The following is a 19,478-nucleotide window of genomic DNA, read 5'->3' as shown; positions in this document are numbered from 1 at the left end:
GTGTAGAGCTGGATGAACACAGCAGGCCAAGCAGCATCAGAGGAGCAGGAAAGCTGACGTTTCAGGCCTAGACCCTTTTTCAGAAATGCATCTCTACTATCTCTGAAACACATTTATTGATATGCTGAGTTATTCACATTCTGGGGATGGGAAATGTAACTATATGGTATTTTAAACATTACTTGGAAATATCATTTGCAAATAAAATTTCATGATGTTGCGTCATTCAGTTATAAACAATACAACATGTGGGAGTAGGAGCATTATATTGTGTGAATGAGAGATAATGGAGTGTTGGTTGGAAATAGAAGATTAAGGTAGTTACCATTATGGTGGATAGTTTGTTGTGAAGACATCATCAAGATCAGTTACCAGACATACATCACTCTACTGTTTTCGATGGATCAAATATTCCGTTGTACGAGTGATTGCAAGTGCCTATTCTATTTAGGACGCTTGCTGTTACTGATTCTAATGTAGAACATGAACGTGCTCACAGATCACTTTTCATACTCCTCATGCTGGTGACAACACTCCAGGAGATTCTCAATATAAGAATGTGAATCTAGGACATATTGAATTAGAGAATTTTTTTACATTATTATCCAACTTATTTAACTTATTTCGGTTATGTCAAGTCACTATAATTTAAAAGGCAGGACTCTTGAATGGTATATCTTCACAGGTATTTAATAAAAGCAAAGATATACTATGTCAACTTGAAAACTTTTTCACCATTCCTTGCAGGTAACCTGTCAGCAGAAGTGTAACATTTGTGAACTATTTCTTTGCCAATTGTCCCATTGGAATGCTGTCTTAGGAGTCTTCAATGCTATCTTACACAGATTTTCTCTAGGAATTCTGGCCTGGGAGATCTTCATTTTGTGACTAGCAAGGAACTCAACTTTAATCCCCAAAATGGAAATTACTTTATGTCAGAGTTAGGCCTGTTGTAACATGACAATTGGTCAATTTCTAATGAGGGATTAATTTAATCGATCCTAGTCTTAAGCAGAAGTTAAATAGAATTCTTTTCCTCTAACACTTACGTGATTGTACACAGTCTACTCTTCATATAGTATCTTTAGACTTTGGCTCTTCATAAGGTCATAATAAACTTTAAAGGCTAATCGGAGTTTGAAGATCTCTCCCACTTATTCTAAGTGCACATACTTCATGCAGCAAATATAGCTTTACAGTTTTGAAATAAACCTTAGAATCCCTGCTGTGTGGAAACAGGCCATTTCGCCCGTCGAGTCCACACAGATCCTCTGAAGTGCATCCCACTCAGACCCACTCTCCCACCCTGTCCCCATAGCTCCGCATTTTCCGTGGCTAACCCTCTTAGCCTGCACATCCCTGGACACGATGGGCAATTTGGTATGGCCAATCCACCAAACCTACACATCTTTGGATTTTGGGAGGAAACTGATGCACAGGAAGAAACCCACGCAGACACAGGGAAAATGTGCAAACTCCACACAGATAGTTGCCTGGGGTGGAATAGGACCTGGATCCCTGGTGCTGTGAGGTAGCAGTGCTAACCACTGAGCCACTGTGCTGTCCTCAATCTTTCTAATGTAATTACTGATTTATTTTTTAATGCATTAAACACAGTTCGATATTTAACCTTCTGCTACCTGTTTGCTAATTAGTGCAATAATCTTTCAAATATTTAATCAGTACAAGACATTAGCTTTCTTTACTCGTTAATCTTGATGGGACTAAACAATGAATCTTATTTTGGCGAGGTTTTGGCATTTTCTGGAACTTAGCGAGTTTGAAGAATAACAATCATACTGTTCTGCAGTTTTTAGAAGCATAAGCTTTATAACGTATTAACTCAGTCCTTTCAATGATAATATATCGCATCAATTCATTAGTTATAATTTAATCAAGGTCCATCACTTAACAATTGTCTGGTTCATGACAGGCTTTAAATAACAAAATCAATAATATAGTTAATAAAGAAGAGTTGCAGAATGTGAAAGGGCTGCAGGAAGCCAGATGTTAGACTTTAAAATGGATGAATTGACTTTGTCGACTTAATGAAAGTGATTGATTTTTAAAGCTAAATTTTACAATCCAGGCCTGCATGTAAAACAAAATCTGCGATATTTCCAATCCAGGTTTCATGTAATCAACTTTGTCAATCAACTCTGGAGCAGGTGGGACTTGAACCCAGACCTCCTGCAATCAGGAGATGGACACTCTCAGTGTACCATACGAACCTGATCTAGCATCTTAGGAGAAGTTACCATCTTCTGTGTCCATTATTGGTCATACTTCCTTCAATGTCAACCCCATTAAAGCTATTTTCAAAGTTGGGCTTTCCTCCCCTATCTATAACAGCTGATCGTTGCAAGTGTGCTGCTTTGTTTAGAGCCCCAGTGACATAACCCATCTTTCCTGCCGAGAGATTGTTCTTATAATTATTTATCACATTGGTGTAAGCTGTAGTTGCTGAGTTCATTCACTTAATAACCAAGCTCATTCTTAGGGATGATTAGGTTCAACTTGTAATTCTGAGGTATAGAGGTGATATTTATGATAACCGGTTAGATTTTGCAATGAGTTTACCAGGATGTTGCCCGGTATGGAGGGAAGGTCTTATGAGGAAAGGCTGAGGGTCTTGAGGCTGTTTTCGTTAGAGAGAAGAAGGTTAAGAGGTGACTTGATAGAGACATACAAGATGATCAGAGGATTAGATAGGGTGGACAGTAGGAGCCTTTTTCCTCGGATGGTGATGGCTAGCACGAGGGGACATAGCTTTAAATTAAGGGGTGATAGATATAGGACAGATGTCAGAGGTAGGTTCTTTACTCAGAGAGTAGTAAGGGCGTGGAATGCCCTGCCTGCAAAAATAGTAGACTCGCCCACTTTAAGGGCATTTAAATGGTCGTTGGATAAACATATGGATGATAATGGAATAGTTTAGGTTAGATGGGCTTCTGATTGGTTTCACAGGTCGGCGCAACATCGAGGGCCGAAGGGCCTGTACTGCGCTGTAATGTTCTATGTTCTATGTTCTATGTTCTATAAAACTCATGGTAATCAGGAAAAGTCAGCAAGGTTTTTGAAAGGGACATTATGTTTAACCAATTTATTGGAATTATTTGAAGGTGTGGTTAGGTTCTGGAATGCACAGGCTGGCAGTGTGCTGAAAGCTCATTCAGTGATGGTTTTCAAGAGAGAATTGGATATTTTTCTTCGAGAAAATCTGTAGAGCTGAGGGGGAATGGCTGCACAGGGTGACGTGCTGACCTGCTGTGAAGCAGAGGCGAATGCAGTGGGCTGAATAGCCTCTTTCTGTACTCTCTGTTCTATGTTCAGCGATACCAGCGATTTAAAAAAAGGTTAAAAATATGAGGAAATTTCGTGTTAATTTTTCTCTCTCATGAGAAAAGGGGTGTGAGATGTTTAGGATGATGATAGGACTTGACAGGTAAACAGATAGAAACTTCTTTCCTCTACTAGGGGAATCCACAACAAGGTGATGTCGCACAGCCAAGCAGGGTACTACCAGAAAGCAATTCTTTATACAAAGTATGGTCTAAATATGCAGTTGCCTTCTCTCAAAAAGCTGTTGAGACCAAGTCATAAAAAGAGATTTCAAAACTGAAGTTGATTTGTTCTTATTATGTATGGCTGTTACAGCGTATAAAGCCAAGACAAATAAATGGTAAGTTAAGAAATAGATCGGCTGTATCTATTTGCATGATGGAACAGACTCAAGAATAGCATACTCCGCTTCCTTCAATTTCCTAGAATGATTCCAGATTTGAGAACCTTCAGCCATGAGGGAGGATTGAAGAAGTGCTCCCTGAAGAGGAGAAGGCTGAGCGGAGATCTGATTGATGTTTTGAAAATCATGATCAGGCTGTACGGAGTAAATGGAATGAAGCTGTTTCTGCTTGTAAAGATAGCAAGAATGAGACGGCATAGATTTAAAATGATGTACAAAAGAAGCAAGGGTGATACAAGAGAAAACTTTTTCACAAAGTGAGTAGTTAGGCTATGGAATGCGTTGCCTGCAAATGTGGTAGGGGCAGGTTCACTTGAGGCATTCAAGAGGGAATTGGCTGATTATTTGGATTATAATAGAATGCAAGGATATAGGTAAAAGCAGGAGATTGGCATGAGCCAGTAGAGTTGCTGCAGGCGTGATGTGCTGAATAGCCTCTTGCCACACCATAATGATTCTGTGATTCTATATTGACCAGATGTCTGCCTTCAAGATTAATTTTAAGATTAAAGGATTCACAAATCTGACATTACGCTTGTGATGAGAAAATTCCTCTCCCATTTACTGCTACCTCTATCAAAAGAAGTTTCTGTTTATACAAAAAGAAAGCAGTGAACTTTCTGAATTGTCACATGATTCTTTATTTATTGGTGAACTTTAGTCAATAGCTTAAGGCACCCAGTAGATCTCCTATGGCATTATTCACAAAGTGCATTACAGGATAACCTGAAGTGTGATCAAGTGAAACAGGAAAGTAGTGTAATACAGAGAGAAAAGTGCATGCCACATATAAGATTTGCCAATCCCGAATCAATTCAGTAAGTAATACATTGTGTTCTGCTTACTGTGCATCTGAATGAATGAGTAGCTGAGACATTTGGCATTCACTATAAGTACTGATGCTTGTCTATCAGTAGTGAGAGTGTACAGGTTTCAAAACAGATGCTGGACAATGGTAACATTCACTTTTCCTGGGAGTGAGTGTGATGGAAATGTGCATAAGCCAGCTCAGAGCTGCAACTAAAACGTTTGGTTTTACCTGAAAGAGAGGGTGCATGTGTGATTGTGAGAGCTATTAACCAGCTTTCTTTCCTAGTACAGATAAGAAGGAATTTTTACAGTATATATTCAATGACAACAGGACATCCCAAATTGATTTCTAATCAACAAAATACTTTCAAAGTGCACTTACTGTTGTAATATAGGAAATGCAACACCAAATTTGTACAAAGCAAAATCTGGTAAATAGCATTTTGAGAAATAAACAGGTAATTTATTGTATTAGTATTAGTTGAGGGACCAATATTTACCAAGGCATTGTTGATTCATTGGAACAGCCAGATATTTCTTAAGAAAACAGTGTAATTACCTCAGGACCAGAATTTTAAAAGAAGTTTTGCACCTGGAACCATTTTGAACCTGTTCCATTGAAAGCAAATCATTTTAATGTCTGAACAACCGGGCTTGCCTCATAATTTGTTCTGCAAAGATGTGACTCTGATCTACATGGAAATACCTCAATATTTATTGTCGATTTTCAAATGATGCCATATTTTAATTGTTTAGATCTGTTCTACAATTTTTGAAGATGAAACATTTGGCTCTATATCTGTTGGCGTTCTGGTGCTATATTTCGCAAACACAGGCTGAATTCTTCACATCAATAGGTAAGACATAATGGAATGTTCATGGTTTTGTTGAAATACTGCAGTCCATTGATGTTGTCGGTGATGTCTGTGGTCTTCTTTGTTGTTAGCTCACACCAGAGCTGATGATGATGTTAAGCATTAGCAGAAAGATATTGATATGCTGAATCCCTCACAGTCATAACTAAAATTCATTTTTATTTCCATATTTAGTTGTAGACTTTTCTACATTGTCTTCATCCCCACTGATTCGAAGAGAGGTGTTAGGGTTTTGGAAATCCTATCTGATGTCCTTAAGGCCATCATTTTAAATTGGACCATGAATACACCCCACTCTATCCCAATGATTGCTCAAGTGTTGGATCCAGAGCAAGAACACTGGGTCAGACATAAACAGTGGCCGGCATTAAATCATGGGAGTGCACGAAGAGATGTCTGGGACAGGGATTGAGCCTGCATTGTGAGTGACCCATAACAGTGCTGTGGAACCAAACCAAGCACAACAGTTCCTCGTGGGCCCACGTTCTGTTTAGTGAAAAATGTGCCTTGTCTTCAACACGTAGCTGGTCAGGCTACTTTAAAGCCTGAGAACTAATTGGAGCGTGCACAGCACAAACTCTCCCTTGTTTTTGGCAAATCTCAAAGTGGAGTCCTTTAGCAGAAAGTAGGCCACCCCCTGTTTGTTTTCTGTGGACATGGGAATGCCTGACTATCATCTGCGTCAATACTGCCCCCAGTATATACATATATGAGACACCTTTTGTTATGTGGGTTATGTTCATGTCAAATCAGTAATTGTTACGACTATCTTTTGTCCCAAAGACAGGCTCTAATTTTTCTCTGCTTCCCTCTGCCTCTGCTTCTCTCTGGTCTGCTGGTAACGTTCAGATCCGCAAAGAGCTGCATCATGAGTAATATGATATTTTCTGACTGTGCTGCGATGAATAACTGCTCTGGCAAGGTTCAAAATAACATTTCAAGATAAGATTTTTGACCTTGCACAGATATCTTAACCTTCCTTAAATTGCCATTTACATTTTTGAGAATTCCTTCTCTTCATCTACTCCTCTATCACCCCTGTCCAAGACCCATCGTTCACCTCAATTAATGTTTAAAACAGTCATTCAGGAATGAACTCCAGAACCTGTTTGCCAAGAAAGTCAAAGGAACAAGAGTATAAAATGTGAAGATACAAGACACCTTTTTTGAAATGGCCTCCAGAGGAATAATCCTTTTGAAGACATCTTATTTTGCTCACAAAGTTGGGGTTGTCATCATAAATTTTCATTCTTTGGGCAGCAATTCCTTTTTCTGTTTCAGGAAAGAGTACCAACAGAAGCAAATTTTGTTTGTTGTCTATTATGTTACAGGCAAAAACTTACAGGACGTTGTTGAGGCCCCTTCTGGAGTACTGTGTGCAGTTTTAGTCATCCCGCTATAGGAAGGATATTATTAAATGAGAGAGGATTCAGAAAAGGTTTACCAGCATGTTGCCGACAATAGAGAGTCTGAGATATAAGAATAGACTGGGACATTTTTCACTGGAGCGTAGGGGGCTGGGTGGGGGGGTTGGGGGTGCAGTGGTGGTGACCATATAGAAGTTTATAAAATCACGAGGAGCATAGATAGGGTGAATAGCCAAGGTCTTTTCCCCAGGGTAGGGGAGTCCAAAACTAGAGGGCATAGGTTTAAGGTGAGAGGGGAAAGATTTAAAAGGGACCGAGGGGCAACTTTTTCATGCAGGGGGTGGTGTGTGCATGGAAATAACTGCCAGAGGAGGTTGTGGAGGCTGGCACAATTACAACATTTAAAAGGCATCTGGATGGGTATATGAATAGGAAGAGTTTGGAGGGACATGGGCCAAATGCTGGCAAATGGAACTGGATTAATTTTGGATATACAGTCAGCATGGATGAGTCAGAATAAAAGGTCTGTTTCCCTGCTTTCCATCTTTATGATTCTATGACTCTGCAGTCATCATAGCAATTTTAAAATGACAGAGTGACTTGCTTGGCTAGTTCAGAGGCAATCACGTCATACGACTCACGATCCACAACAAATGTCGGAGTGGCTAAAGTGGCTAGTTTTGTTTCGTGAACGACGTTAGAGAACCAGTTGGCCTTTGCATAACGACCTTGTAGTTTTATGGCTGATACTAGACCTTATTCCAGACTTATTTAATTAAGATCCCAGTAAATGAAAGTTTCAGATGAGCTGGAAACACTGACCAGTCACGCTACTGCAGGGATGTTGAAGTTTCTCTCCTGGATTTTTATGGTGCTGTTTCAAAGCTCAGCACTGTATAGAGTAACACAAGTCGCTCCAAACCATGTTCGAAGAAACCAATCTTGGAACTTGTCTGGCTGGCAGCCTTTCAGTACTTCCAACAGAGAAATTAAATAAAAACTCATGTGTTTCACATTTAAAAGGAGTCTGAATCCAGCTTCTTGCAACCAATTTTGAGAGCTTTGTATCGAAACGTATGACTAATATTGAGAGAGCTCCATGAGATAAGAACATCTTGCCCCATTGTCCAAGCCACTGTCTCAGCAAGGCTGTTTCCAGATGAAAAGGCATTTTTGTGACAAGAAAAGGTGCCTTTTCAGCATAGAATCACAGCTGTCTCTGCAAGACAAAAGTTTCTGTTTTATTGTTCTACAGATTTTTTTTTACATTCAGTTCACCTGAATTTGTTAAAACCTTTACAAATGGGTGTAGAATATCGAAGCATAAAGACCTTCATCACAAGGTAAGTGTAACAAGGTCAGTCAGGTGGACCTTATAGAATATGAGTTCCCTGATTGGACCAGATTAACAGTTCCAATCAGGGAGACCTGGCTGACAGACAAAAAGAAGAGGTTCAGACATTCTGACAGCTGGCTCTGAAGGAGCTGGATCAGTGATAGGGACGTTCCACATGTAAATAAAGGGTGACTTGGTGACTGGATACTGGCCTTTGTGGAGTCATTTCAGTAAGTCTCTGTATTCATTAGTGCAGCTTCAAAGACATTACAATGGTATCAACATCCCCCTCCCAGCCTTACCACTACCCTCCACACACAGATCTACCCACACTCCCACGATGAAATATTCACCACTGAAAGTTTTTATTAATTACACTTGTTTGCGGGAGCCTGTAATGAATAAGGTGGAATTTTTGGATGCAAGGACAATAATAGATTTTAAAAGCTTTTGCGTGCATACTTGTTAATCCACTGAGAAGCTGAGTACGATACATCAATATGATGAGCAAATAGCTCCGTGTTTTTTTCAAAGTGTGATTTCAGTAAATGATATCACATAGGAGAGAAGTGACAGATTGATACTGTGACAAAAAGGACATGTTTGTGACTTACTTTCAATTAATCAAACTTTACGAATTTATCTGTCTCAAATTCATCAAGGTTCTGCAGATTCTTTTTTAAAAATAAGAACACTTCCTGATAGACCATAAGGTGTGGGAGCAGAGTAGGCCATTCAGCCCGTTGAGTCCATTCTGCGATTTAATGAGGTCATGGCTGATCTGAGAATGCTCACGGATCCAAGGGAGGTTTTGTGTTGAGTCATGTAAAAATGCCTGATGTGGGAACTTGTTAAAGCAAAACAAAATCACCTTTCAAAATGGCCACAATTTGGGGTGCACATTGCATATTGCTTGCTGTTTGCATTCAATGAGGAAGCTCCCTCATGGTCCACAGATTGATGGTTTTAATAAAAATGCTGTGGCTACAGTAAGATACTGGCACTTCATTTGCTATGGGAGAAGAAAGCAATGTAAGGGCAGGGAGATCGTACATCAAGTTTGCCTTATGGGGATCTCTTTCAAAGCAAAGTCTAGAATATCTACATAAGGCCAACTTCTTAGTCTGTGTGTCCATAGGCAGGCAATGGCCTAGAAGTGTTATTGCTGGATTATTACTCCAGAAACTCAGCTAATCCCCTAGAACCCAGGTTCAAATCCCAACAATAAAAGTATTCAATAAAAGATACCTAGAATTAAGAACCTGCTCAAGCCCGCACTACTATTGCGGATTGTTTCGAAAAACCCATCTGGTTCACTAATATCCTTCAAGGAAGGAAACTTGCCATCTTAACCTGTACCGGCCTACATATGACTTCAGACCCATAGCAATGTGGTTGACCCTCTGCAATGGCCATCAAGCCACTCTGTTACATCAAAGGCTGCAAAGTCTTAACAAAGAAATGAGACTGGACGGACCACCTGGCATAGACCTAGGCTTTGGAAAAGACGACGGTAATAAAAACAGCCCTGTCAACCCTGCAAGGCCCTCCTTACTAACATATGGGGGCTAGTACCAAAATCAGGAAAGATGTCCACAGCCTGATATAGTCATACTCACGGAATCATACCTTACAGACAATGTCCCAGACCTAGCATCACCATCCACTGTCTCACTGGCAAAATAGACCTAGCAGAGGTGGCAACACAGTGGTACACAGTCAGGACGGAGTTGCCCTGGGAATCCTCAACATTGACTGCAGACCCATCAAAGTCTGAAGACTTCAGGTTAAACATTGGCAATCACTATAAATCTATGTCTTATGGTTCTCGGCCCCTCACATTGCAGTCCAGTTTCTCCCTATCTGTTCTGTTCTGACTCCCTCATGATTCTCAACACTTCTGCTAAATCTTCTTTTATATGAATTAGGAGCAGAAGTTGGCCATTCTGTCCCTCAGGTATGCTCTGCCATTCAGTAAGATCTGATTTTAATCGCGAATAGACATTTCCACCTATTCCACATAAACTTTCACCCCCTTGCTTAACAAGAATCTATCTACCTCTGTCTTGAAAATATTCAAGGAGCTATTGGAAGAGATTGAATAGGCTGCGGCTTTTTTCCCTGGTGCATCACAAGTTGAAGGATAACCTTACAGAGATTTATAAAATCATGAGGAGCATGGATAGTGTGAATAGCCAAGGTCTTTCTCCTAGGGTGGGGGGAGTCTAAAACTAGAGGGCATAGGTTTAAGGTGAGTGGTGAAAGATTTCAAAAGGACTTGAGGGGCAACTTTTTCATGCAGAGGGTCATGTGTGTATGGAATGGGCTGCTAGGGGAAGTGGTGGAGGCTGGTACAATTACAGCATTTAAAAGGCATCTGAATAGGTACATGAATGGGAAGAGTTTGGAAGGATATGGGCCAAATGCTGTCAAATGGGACTAGGTCAGATTGGGGTGCCTGGTCGGCGCAGACGAGTTGGACCGACCAATCTGTTTCTGTGCTGTATGACTCTATGACTCTGCTTCCACTGTCATTTTAGGGAGAAATCTCCAAAAGCCCTCTCAGAGAAAAGAAATGCATGTAACCTCTGTTTGAAATTCTCTCCAAGAAGAAAACACATCCCCTCCGCATCTGCAAAGTCAAAACCCTTAGGATCTTACGCATTAATCCAAGTTGCCTCTAATTTTTCTGTATTCTGGCAGATATAAGCCTATCCAACCTTTCCTGATAACTGCCCACCCCCTCCATTCCACTGACTAATCCAGTAAATCTTTACTGAAAACAACCCCCAACACATTACATTCTTCCTCGAATAAGTTCCAGAATAAACACTACATACAATACTGTAGATGCGTTCTCAGCAGTGCCCTGGGTAACTGAGAAACAACCTACCTAATTTTGTATTCAATTCTTGTACAATCAATGATAACATTCACTTAGCTTTCCTAATTATTTGTTGTACCTGTACACTGACATTATGTGATTTATACATGAGGATATCCAGATCCCTGTGCATCTCAGAGGTCTGCAATCTTCCTCCATTGGGGTAATGTGCTTAATTATTCTTTTTGTTTACAGCCCAACACGCCTCATTAACACTCAGCTTTCTATCTCACCAAACCTTGCCAAACTGGCTAGAGGTCAAGAAAACCTGACAGGGAAACAAAAACAGGTAGTTGGCAGATTCAGCTCACCATGTGCTCTGAACAACTGCTGTGTTGTATAAGAACAAACTGCAGCACAGGGCATGTTCAATCAGCACCAGTTGCTTACGTATGTTATCCACATACATTGGCATCCTGCATGTGCGAACACATCACAGCTGTCACGTTACCTTTCCAAAAGCCAGGCAGGACGTACTGGAAACACAAACTTAGATTGCAGGTACACCAGCATCTACCAGAGGGGACACTTTGCATGTAAAGACACAAAGCTAGCTCAAGGATTGGATCAGGTTGCATTTCAAGGTTGTTTACTTGCTCTCTTAGCACTTATTTACTTAGCCGCTAGCTGTACAGTCGCAACATTTGTGCCTTGATTTGCCGTGCCAGTTAGCACAGTCACACACAACTGGGAAGCTAGCATTGCTGGTCAGCAGACCCCAGTCAAGGGGTGGACATCTTGCTGTACAGCATATTGCTATGTCAATATTAATCCTGCACCATGTGCCAGCTGCCTGCATGTGCAGTGACCAAGCAGTCATATCTCCAAGCCTTAGGGGCATAGCCCTCTGATGTTTATGGAGGCACCCAACAGAGTTAGTCAAGGGCAGTCTCCAGTACCAGGTCAGAGGACTGGCTACAGTCAGGCATCTGGTCAGGGTGACCATAATCAGAGGTTCATACCTCTGCAGTCTGGGGAGTGGGTCACTCTGATGGTAAATTCAGAGTTGGGGTCCAAGTGGGGAAGGAATGATGTGGCCAGGGAAATGTGCAGCCATCATGTCGGAACCTGATGGGGCTGACCTGTCAGCCCTCTCAAGGGGGTGGGCCACGGTCAGTCCTTCAGCTTTGTTTGCAGAAACTAAGGGCAAAGTGTAGGGGGCAGGAAGCAAGAGCAGGCCATGAGAATGAGGCTCTGCGCATTGGCCTTCAGGATAGGAACTACAGGCTGGGATTAAGAGTAATGAAAATTGTGAATGGGGGCAATAGTATTTGCATGGGAGGATATAATAAAGCATGGATGGGAAGGGGGTCATGTGGGAGGAGGATACATCCAGGAGTGTATGACCGCATCTGGCACAGTTACCACATATACTAGGGACTGTGAAGGAAATTTGGGCAGGTGTAGGCACATGTGGATAGGTTGGCAGGGTCCTAGGAAAGTACAAAGCGTCTGGGGTTTGCAGGAAGAGCTACCAGGAACAGAATCTGATGTTTCAGAGCTTGCTGGCATTTTGAGGTAGAGGCTGGAAACGACTAGCTGATGAGAGCTCAATGTGGCCTTCTCTGGTGCTGGAAATTGAAGGTGCGCAATGGAGAAGAAAACTTGGGTTGGACGGAGTAAGTGACTCAACCTGTGAGTGATGGCCTGTAGAACCTGTCCTACATGAGGCCCTTTAAAGGGAAAGAAAATTACACACACACACACACACACAGACACACACACACACACACAGATGTGCTGTACTGATCGCAGGCTTACAGGGTCCTTTCTCTCTGCACATCCTACCATGTTGTCCCCCACCACTACTGTGTGTTGCATCTTCCTGACACAGACACTGCTGGTCAGCTCCTTGATACCTACACTTTTGGACATAGAGGCTGCAAAAGAAGGGATTTTAGGGCCAATGATGTCAGCAGCATTCAAAGCTCTGTTTATGCCTTGTTCTTCTTGATCCCAAATGATGCAGTAGGCTCCCTCACCCATGCCAGAAAAGTACCCTCAATAGATTTTCTTCTTGCTCTCCCTCCCACCATGTCTTACTGTGCTCCATAGTTTACAGCTGGGGTGGAGAAATCCTGCTCAGCAAAGGAGCACATTGACCCCAGAAGATGTTTGCATTTGGAGAGGTCAGATACGCCGAGAACCTTCTTGCCAGAGGCAAGTTGATCTTCTTTGGATTAAATTTCCAATGGTGAGAGGGGGTTTTCAGGATGAGGGTGAAGGGTCTGGCCACCTATAGAAAACCTTTGAGGGGGCTGCATGTGGGTCATCCTTGAGCTCATGGCATGAGCCATGCCTGAGCTTGGTAGTTTTGTTGTTTACTAGATGCAAGAAAGTCATGGCTTCCACCAATTATATTATATTTTAATATGCATCCAAAACCTTTAAAAATTGAAACACAGTGATCCTACGCACCAGGTGAGGAGGAGTAAAGTGACTCCCCTCTTTATACATAACAGATTTTTGTTTTAACTAATAGAATTGATAATTTAGAGACTATTTAACTAAGTCCTGAGACTGTAAAAGACACAGAAGACAGGTTTCCTTTTTTTAAAAGAAAAATATAGTGATTGTTGTACTTAACACCCAATCTAGGTAAGAATACCGATAAACATTTCAAATCTCCAGCACACATGCATTCGATTGTTCATACACACACAAAATCAACCTGCAATCTAAGAGAACTTCAATAAAATTTAGTCAAAGATAGCAAGAACTGCAGATGCTGGAGTCAGAGATAACACAGTGTGGAGCTGGAGAAGGGTCCCAACCCAAAACGCCAATTTTCCTGCTCCTCTGATGCTGTCTGGCCTGCTGCGTTCCTCCAGCTCCACACTATGTCGTCAATAAAATTTAATGGTGTACAGGTCTTGTAAATCGATGACAGGACTGATTTCACAGTGGGCATGGTGATCTCTCAATTTTGTGTTGAAAGTTTATCTTTTCTTGGAAACAGTAGCTGCTGGGTTAATAATTAAAAATTTGCAGCACATGGATGGTCAAACAACAAGCAAGGCTCAAACATTCAATCAGATGGGGAGAGGGGGGAGACAGAGAGTGTGTGACAGTCTGGGTCCTGCCTGTTTATTGTGCTGTTTGATTCCACAGTTTTGATGCTTCGAGAAAAGCTGTTCCTTCAACACAAAAGCAAGAGTTAGTTGGCTCATCTCACAATCCCTCTCACCGACTAACCGGTTGGCCTTTTACACTGTCTCCTTTTATTTCAGTTTTTATCCCAAAATTCGAATCTGCCATAGTGGGATATAAGCTCATGTCTCCAGAACATTAGCCTGGGATTCTTGCTTCCCGGTCCAGTGACATTGCCGCTACAGCACTGCCTCTCCCTACTGCCATAAGCTGAATGGTTTAAATATGTTCATGGCAAGTTGATTCCAGATCTCTGCTTTGATTAGAATATGGCTGAACAATTTATTTTTCTCAACCACAATCCCAAAGTTCATAACAATTTTGTTTGATAACTTGCCCGTCACCTAGTTGAAGACATGGGTGATTGTCTGGATGTTTTGTGAGTGGTTCAGGAGATTAGGTCTTTTATACACCTCCATGAATATTGCCTTTGAAGTTTTCTGGACCAATTAACTCCATTTTAATGGTTTTGGAATTTCTAAAGTACAAGGATGCAAATGTTCAGTCATCTTATCAGCTGCTGGTTTGATTCACTTTTAAAAAGAAGGCTGTTTCTCATTCTTGTAAAATTCAACCAGTTGCTTGGAGCCCAGTTACAATTTTTAATAATGAAACTTCACTTCATAATGATAAACATTCTTCAAAAAAAGACTATTCAAAATATTTCTCTCCTTTCAGGTCAGATGACGGACTTGATTTACATTGAAAAAGACCTGGTGAAATCTCTGAAAGAATATATAAAGGCAGAAGAGAGTAAATTAACAGAAATTAAAAGGTACTGATTACAATATGTTTGAATCCTCTGTCAGTAAAATGATTATTACGCTACTGTTTTCCTTCATTATAACCTGATGAAAGTCTCCCTTATTAGCAAGTAATTGTAAAAGGATGGTCCTTCAGTGTGTGTTGATCATAGGACCCGTGTTCATTGTTATGTACAGGAATGACCTTATAGTGCCTATTTTTTAAAGTTCATAAAATTCATAATTAAAAGACCGCCTGAGGTAAGTTACTTGAAGTTGAAGCTTCAAGTAGAGAAAAGGGAGCTTTTCCATCTGCATCTGAATGCATGTCATTTCACTCAGTGTATTAGACACTAACCAAAGGTACATAAATTTAAATTCTTTTACACTTCATTGCTAATTTCCATCCTGTCCAGTACGAAGTAGTCTATGGAAATAAGTCTACTGCCTTATAACAGTCTCACCGTTCAAGACCACTTATAAATTATGCAATCAGTACTACAGTGCAATTGATTGGGGGGGGGCTTTAAGCACCCCTTCACCTTTTCAAAGCTGCAATGATCAATGGCCGATCTAGCACACTGTCCAGTCCGTAACAGGTTGCAAGAAAGAGAAAGTAGTCTTTCTGTGGGATACAATTACAATGGAATTACAGTTTCCAATCCTTAATCATACCTTCTGTTACATAAACAGTTGGGCTGAAAAGCTGAATCAACTGACACACATATCAACTTCTGACCCAGAAGGATATCTGGGTCATCCAGTGAATGCATACAAACTCATGAAGCGGTTGAACACAGAATGGCTAAAACTAGAGAGCTTGGTTCTACAGCAAACTTCTGATGGTAAGTAATGGAAATGCTATCCGTTGGGAATTTCACTCGTTTGAAGAGAAGACAGTGGGTACATTATTTTAGGAACATGTTCAACTGTGTGGAGCATAATAGCTTTAATTTCTGTTAAGACTATGGAATTAAGAATTCCTTTGTGGACAATGTAATGTTGAACACTAGGATAGACCTTGATCCCTTATAATCATGCCAAACATGTGGTAGGGAGTCAGTGGCATCACTCTATATAAGCATTTGGGTCGAATTACATCATTTGACCACAGACGGAGTCTTTATTCTAGCCAATATCAGAGGTTTGAGTAAAACCTGGTGATGTCCATGTAACATGGTTTTAAGTTGATTTTGAAAGTTTTGTTGTTGGCCAGTTTGAGCACCTTCAGGCATGAATAGGAGAAAGGTTTGAATCTTCCCTGCCCCTGGTTTCCAGCACCCTCCCTCACCATGATCCCCCTAAAACAAACCCCCCTTGACTGACTGACAGATGTATCATAGAAACATAGAATAGAATCATAGAATCATTACGGTTTAGGTCCCTGAAACCAACCTCCTTGTTATTCCCATTTAGGTTTGGGTTCAATTTGTTTACTTGAGACCTGACGGGGAAAATTTCCCAAGCCTCACTTTTTACGGGTGACCCAGGTTAATAGTCAACCATGTTGCTGTGGGTCTGGGTCACATTATCAGCTAAACCAGGCAAGGATGGTGGAATTCCTTCTTAATTGAGCCAGATATCCTTTTACATGGTCTCCACTAGGCTAACTTCTTATTTCAGTTTTTTCAAAAGTTCAAATCTGCCATGGTCGGATACAAGCCCATGTCCTCAGAACATTAGCCGAGGGTTCTAGCTTTCTGGTCCAGTGACTTTGCCACTGACTTCCCCTACTACCATAGGCTGAATGGTTTCCCCCTACTTCCGGCTGTAGTGACACCTCCAGTTAAAATTGCTGCTGAAAGTGTATATTTTATAACTTTGCTTCAGACATTTAGTGAATATAGTGAGGCATTTCACAATGTACATGACACTCAACAAATGTTCTCAGGATCCGGATAGTCATTTTAAAACAACATGTAGTTAGCAGCAACTTTAATACTGAAAATATCCCAAGGTGCTTTGCAGAGAACAGAGGAAGAGCCAATCAATTAAGATTGAAGTTTCAATGAGTGGTGAAAAATAAGGAAGAAATAGTGATAGAGAGAAGGAAGCAGACATGAATAGAAATAACAACCTACATTTTTACTGAGTCGGAATGATTCAGCAATCCTTTAATAATTATTGTTGCCAGGATTCCTAATCCATTTCTGATATTCCCCTTGGCCTTTAACAGGTGTGGGCTGTTTTGAGTCAAGTATCCATACCCAGTTCTCACAATCTGGTCAGCTCCTTTGCAGAAACTCTCTTTGCTGAGAACCAAACCATCCATTAGTCTCTTGAAACAGCTAAACCCCTGCTTGATTGACAGCATTTGGCTCGCTGATTTCTGCTGTAAATTTCACAATGCATTTTAAACAAGGTTAAGAGATTCCAAGTTCCCACAGCTTCAGCAATTGAAACTTAAAGGACTGAATGATTGACGCCATTATTGGGGTCCAGGAAGAGGATATTTTTAACATGGCAAACAAGTTATTAATGAATGATTAGGTTTTTTTTTCAAAGCTTTTTGTTTTGTCTACACACACAACTGTCATGTCAAGGTTCATTGCTTCTATAAAGTGTAAGTTGGGGTGGGTGAATAGACACTAATATAGCATAGACTGGCATGAAGGAGGCATAGGAGTTGTGTAGAGAGGCACAGTCTGTCTTAGGATTGTTTGAGGAGAAATATTTTGACTGAGGGGGCCAGTATCATAAGGGATAGGGGAGGCATGGATGGACATGTGGGTTTTGTGAGGGCTGGACAGTCTGACCTGGTTTTATTCCACCAGGGAAGAAGTCCCACAGCACCCAGGCGGCCTTTTAAACAGACCACATCCACAAACTGCCTCCAGTGGTTGCCTCCAGATATTTCCCAGGTCCTGCTGACTATGTTTACAGTTGCGGTATTTGAGAATTCTGGTATCTGTTGATGCTCTATGCACCAGTGAGACATGAGAAGCCTAGTTGAATTTTAGGTTTATTTTCTCCTTTTGTTTTCTGGCCCAGGGAAACTGAAATCGGAGATAGTACCAGCTGTCATCAGTCAATTTAACTGTTGTTTGAATCTTTGGTACCTTGGTTTATATGATTGATCAATTGGTTCACTCTGCTTTGTAACAGCTGGACGGATGTACAGTTTGTTTTCTTGTTTTGCAAGCAAATGAGCAGCAGTATGTTAAAGGAGACATCTGTGAAGTGTACTGTACATTTTTTTGACTTTTAGTTTTGGAGTTTCTCTTAGCGTTATTTCTTTTCCATTGCTGAACAGCGTTCATTGCTAATCTCTCGATCCAGAGGGAGAACTTTCCCACTGATGAAGATGAGAGTGGAGCTGGGAAGGCCCTCATGCGTTTGCAAGACACCTACAGACTGGATTCCGAAAGTATTTCCAAGGGCAGGCTGCCAGGTACATGCAAGAACAGGATGTTAATAAAATGTAGAAAGTGCAATTCGTTTTCAGTTGTAGCTTTGCAATGGCTTTTGACCTGATATTGAAAATTGCATCAGTAAGCTGCTAAAGAAGTGTCCACCTTAGGTAGCCTGAGACTACAATGCATTGGCGTAACAACCAGAAAATGAGGACTTCCTTATCTCAGCAGTAGAGTCATACAGTCATACAGAATAGAAACAGACCTTTTGGTCCAACCAGCCCATTCCAACCATAATCCCATACTAAACTAGTTCCACCTGCCTGCGTTTGGCCCATATCCCTCCAAACATTTCTTATTCGTACACTTGTCTAACTTGTTGTAACTGAACCTGCATCCACCACTTGCTCTGAAAGTTTGCTCCGCACACTTCTGTGTAAGAAAATTATCCCTCATGTCTTTTATAAATCTTTCCCCTGTCACCTTAGAAATATGCCCCTTAGTCTTGAAATCCCTCATCTAGGGAAAAGACACCTGCCATTTATCTTATCTATACCCCTCATGATTTTATAAAACTCAATAAGGTCACGCCTCAACCTCCTATGCTGTAGTGAAAAATGTTGAAAAGAAAATGGCAGCAAAATATGGGGCATCTTGAGAGAAAGGGGAAGAATAAATTTAGTGATTTCTAGCCTTTTAGTGGTCTCTGAGAGTTGAATATTCCCACAAGCATTGGGAAACCATCGTTGGGATCCTTATCGAGCCCTGACACTCCTTGCGTCTTGGTGCAATTATAACAGGAAGTGGCCAACTAACAGGCCAGCCGCACATTCGCTGGACAGAGAAGGACAGAAGAAGGAGTCACAACATGGAAGGCCCAGTCAGAGGTCTTACACAGATATGGCTGGCTGCTGTCACTTTTTTCTGGAAACAGGGGTGGTAGATTCGGAATTCTCTCTTTAGTACCATGTACTTAAGGTGATAGCATTTTCCAGTGGGTTTAGAACTGTCAAACTTTGATGAGATGATTTTCAGAGAAAAGAGATTGGGGACAAATGCTGTTGCTCCAGGCAAGTTGTCTGTTAGTCCTGTCCATGTTCAAATCCAATAGCTTTATTATACCGAGACAACAAGGTGCAGAGCTGGATGAACACAGCAGGCCAAGCAGCATCATAGGAGCAGGAAGGCTGACGTTTCGGGCCTAGGCCCTTCATC

The 19,478-nt window shown here is 41.2% G+C and overlaps 1 protein-coding gene across 4 annotated transcripts in view; it reads left to right on the top strand.

Annotated features, from left to right (window-relative positions):
- LOC109927709 (prolyl 4-hydroxylase subunit alpha-2-like) overlaps positions 1-19,478 on the top strand; it is a 69,175-nt gene that overhangs the window by 4,596 nt on the left and 45,101 nt on the right. For all 4 annotated transcript variants that reach the window (XR_007263367.1, XM_048603769.1, XM_048603768.1 and 1 more), the window contains exons 2-5: positions 5,312-5,412; positions 14,846-14,942; positions 15,604-15,755; positions 18,164-18,301. Coding sequence is in view for 3 of the 4 variants with exons in the window: in XM_048603769.1 (XP_048459726.1) it covers positions 5,334-5,412; positions 14,846-14,942; positions 15,604-15,755; positions 18,164-18,301 (466 nt within the window). In the remaining variant the exon portion in view is untranslated. The remainder of the gene's footprint in view (positions 1-5,311; positions 5,413-14,845; positions 14,943-15,603; positions 15,756-18,163; positions 18,302-19,478) is intronic.

Source organism: Rhincodon typus, chromosome 12, assembly GCF_021869965.1.
Source record: "Rhincodon typus isolate 14 chromosome 12, sRhiTyp1.1, whole genome shotgun sequence".
Lineage (NCBI taxonomy): Eukaryota > Metazoa > Chordata > Chondrichthyes > Orectolobiformes > Rhincodontidae > Rhincodon > Rhincodon typus.
The sequence above is the reverse complement of the archived record's forward strand: the minus strand, read 5'-3'. Positions and strand labels throughout refer to the sequence as shown.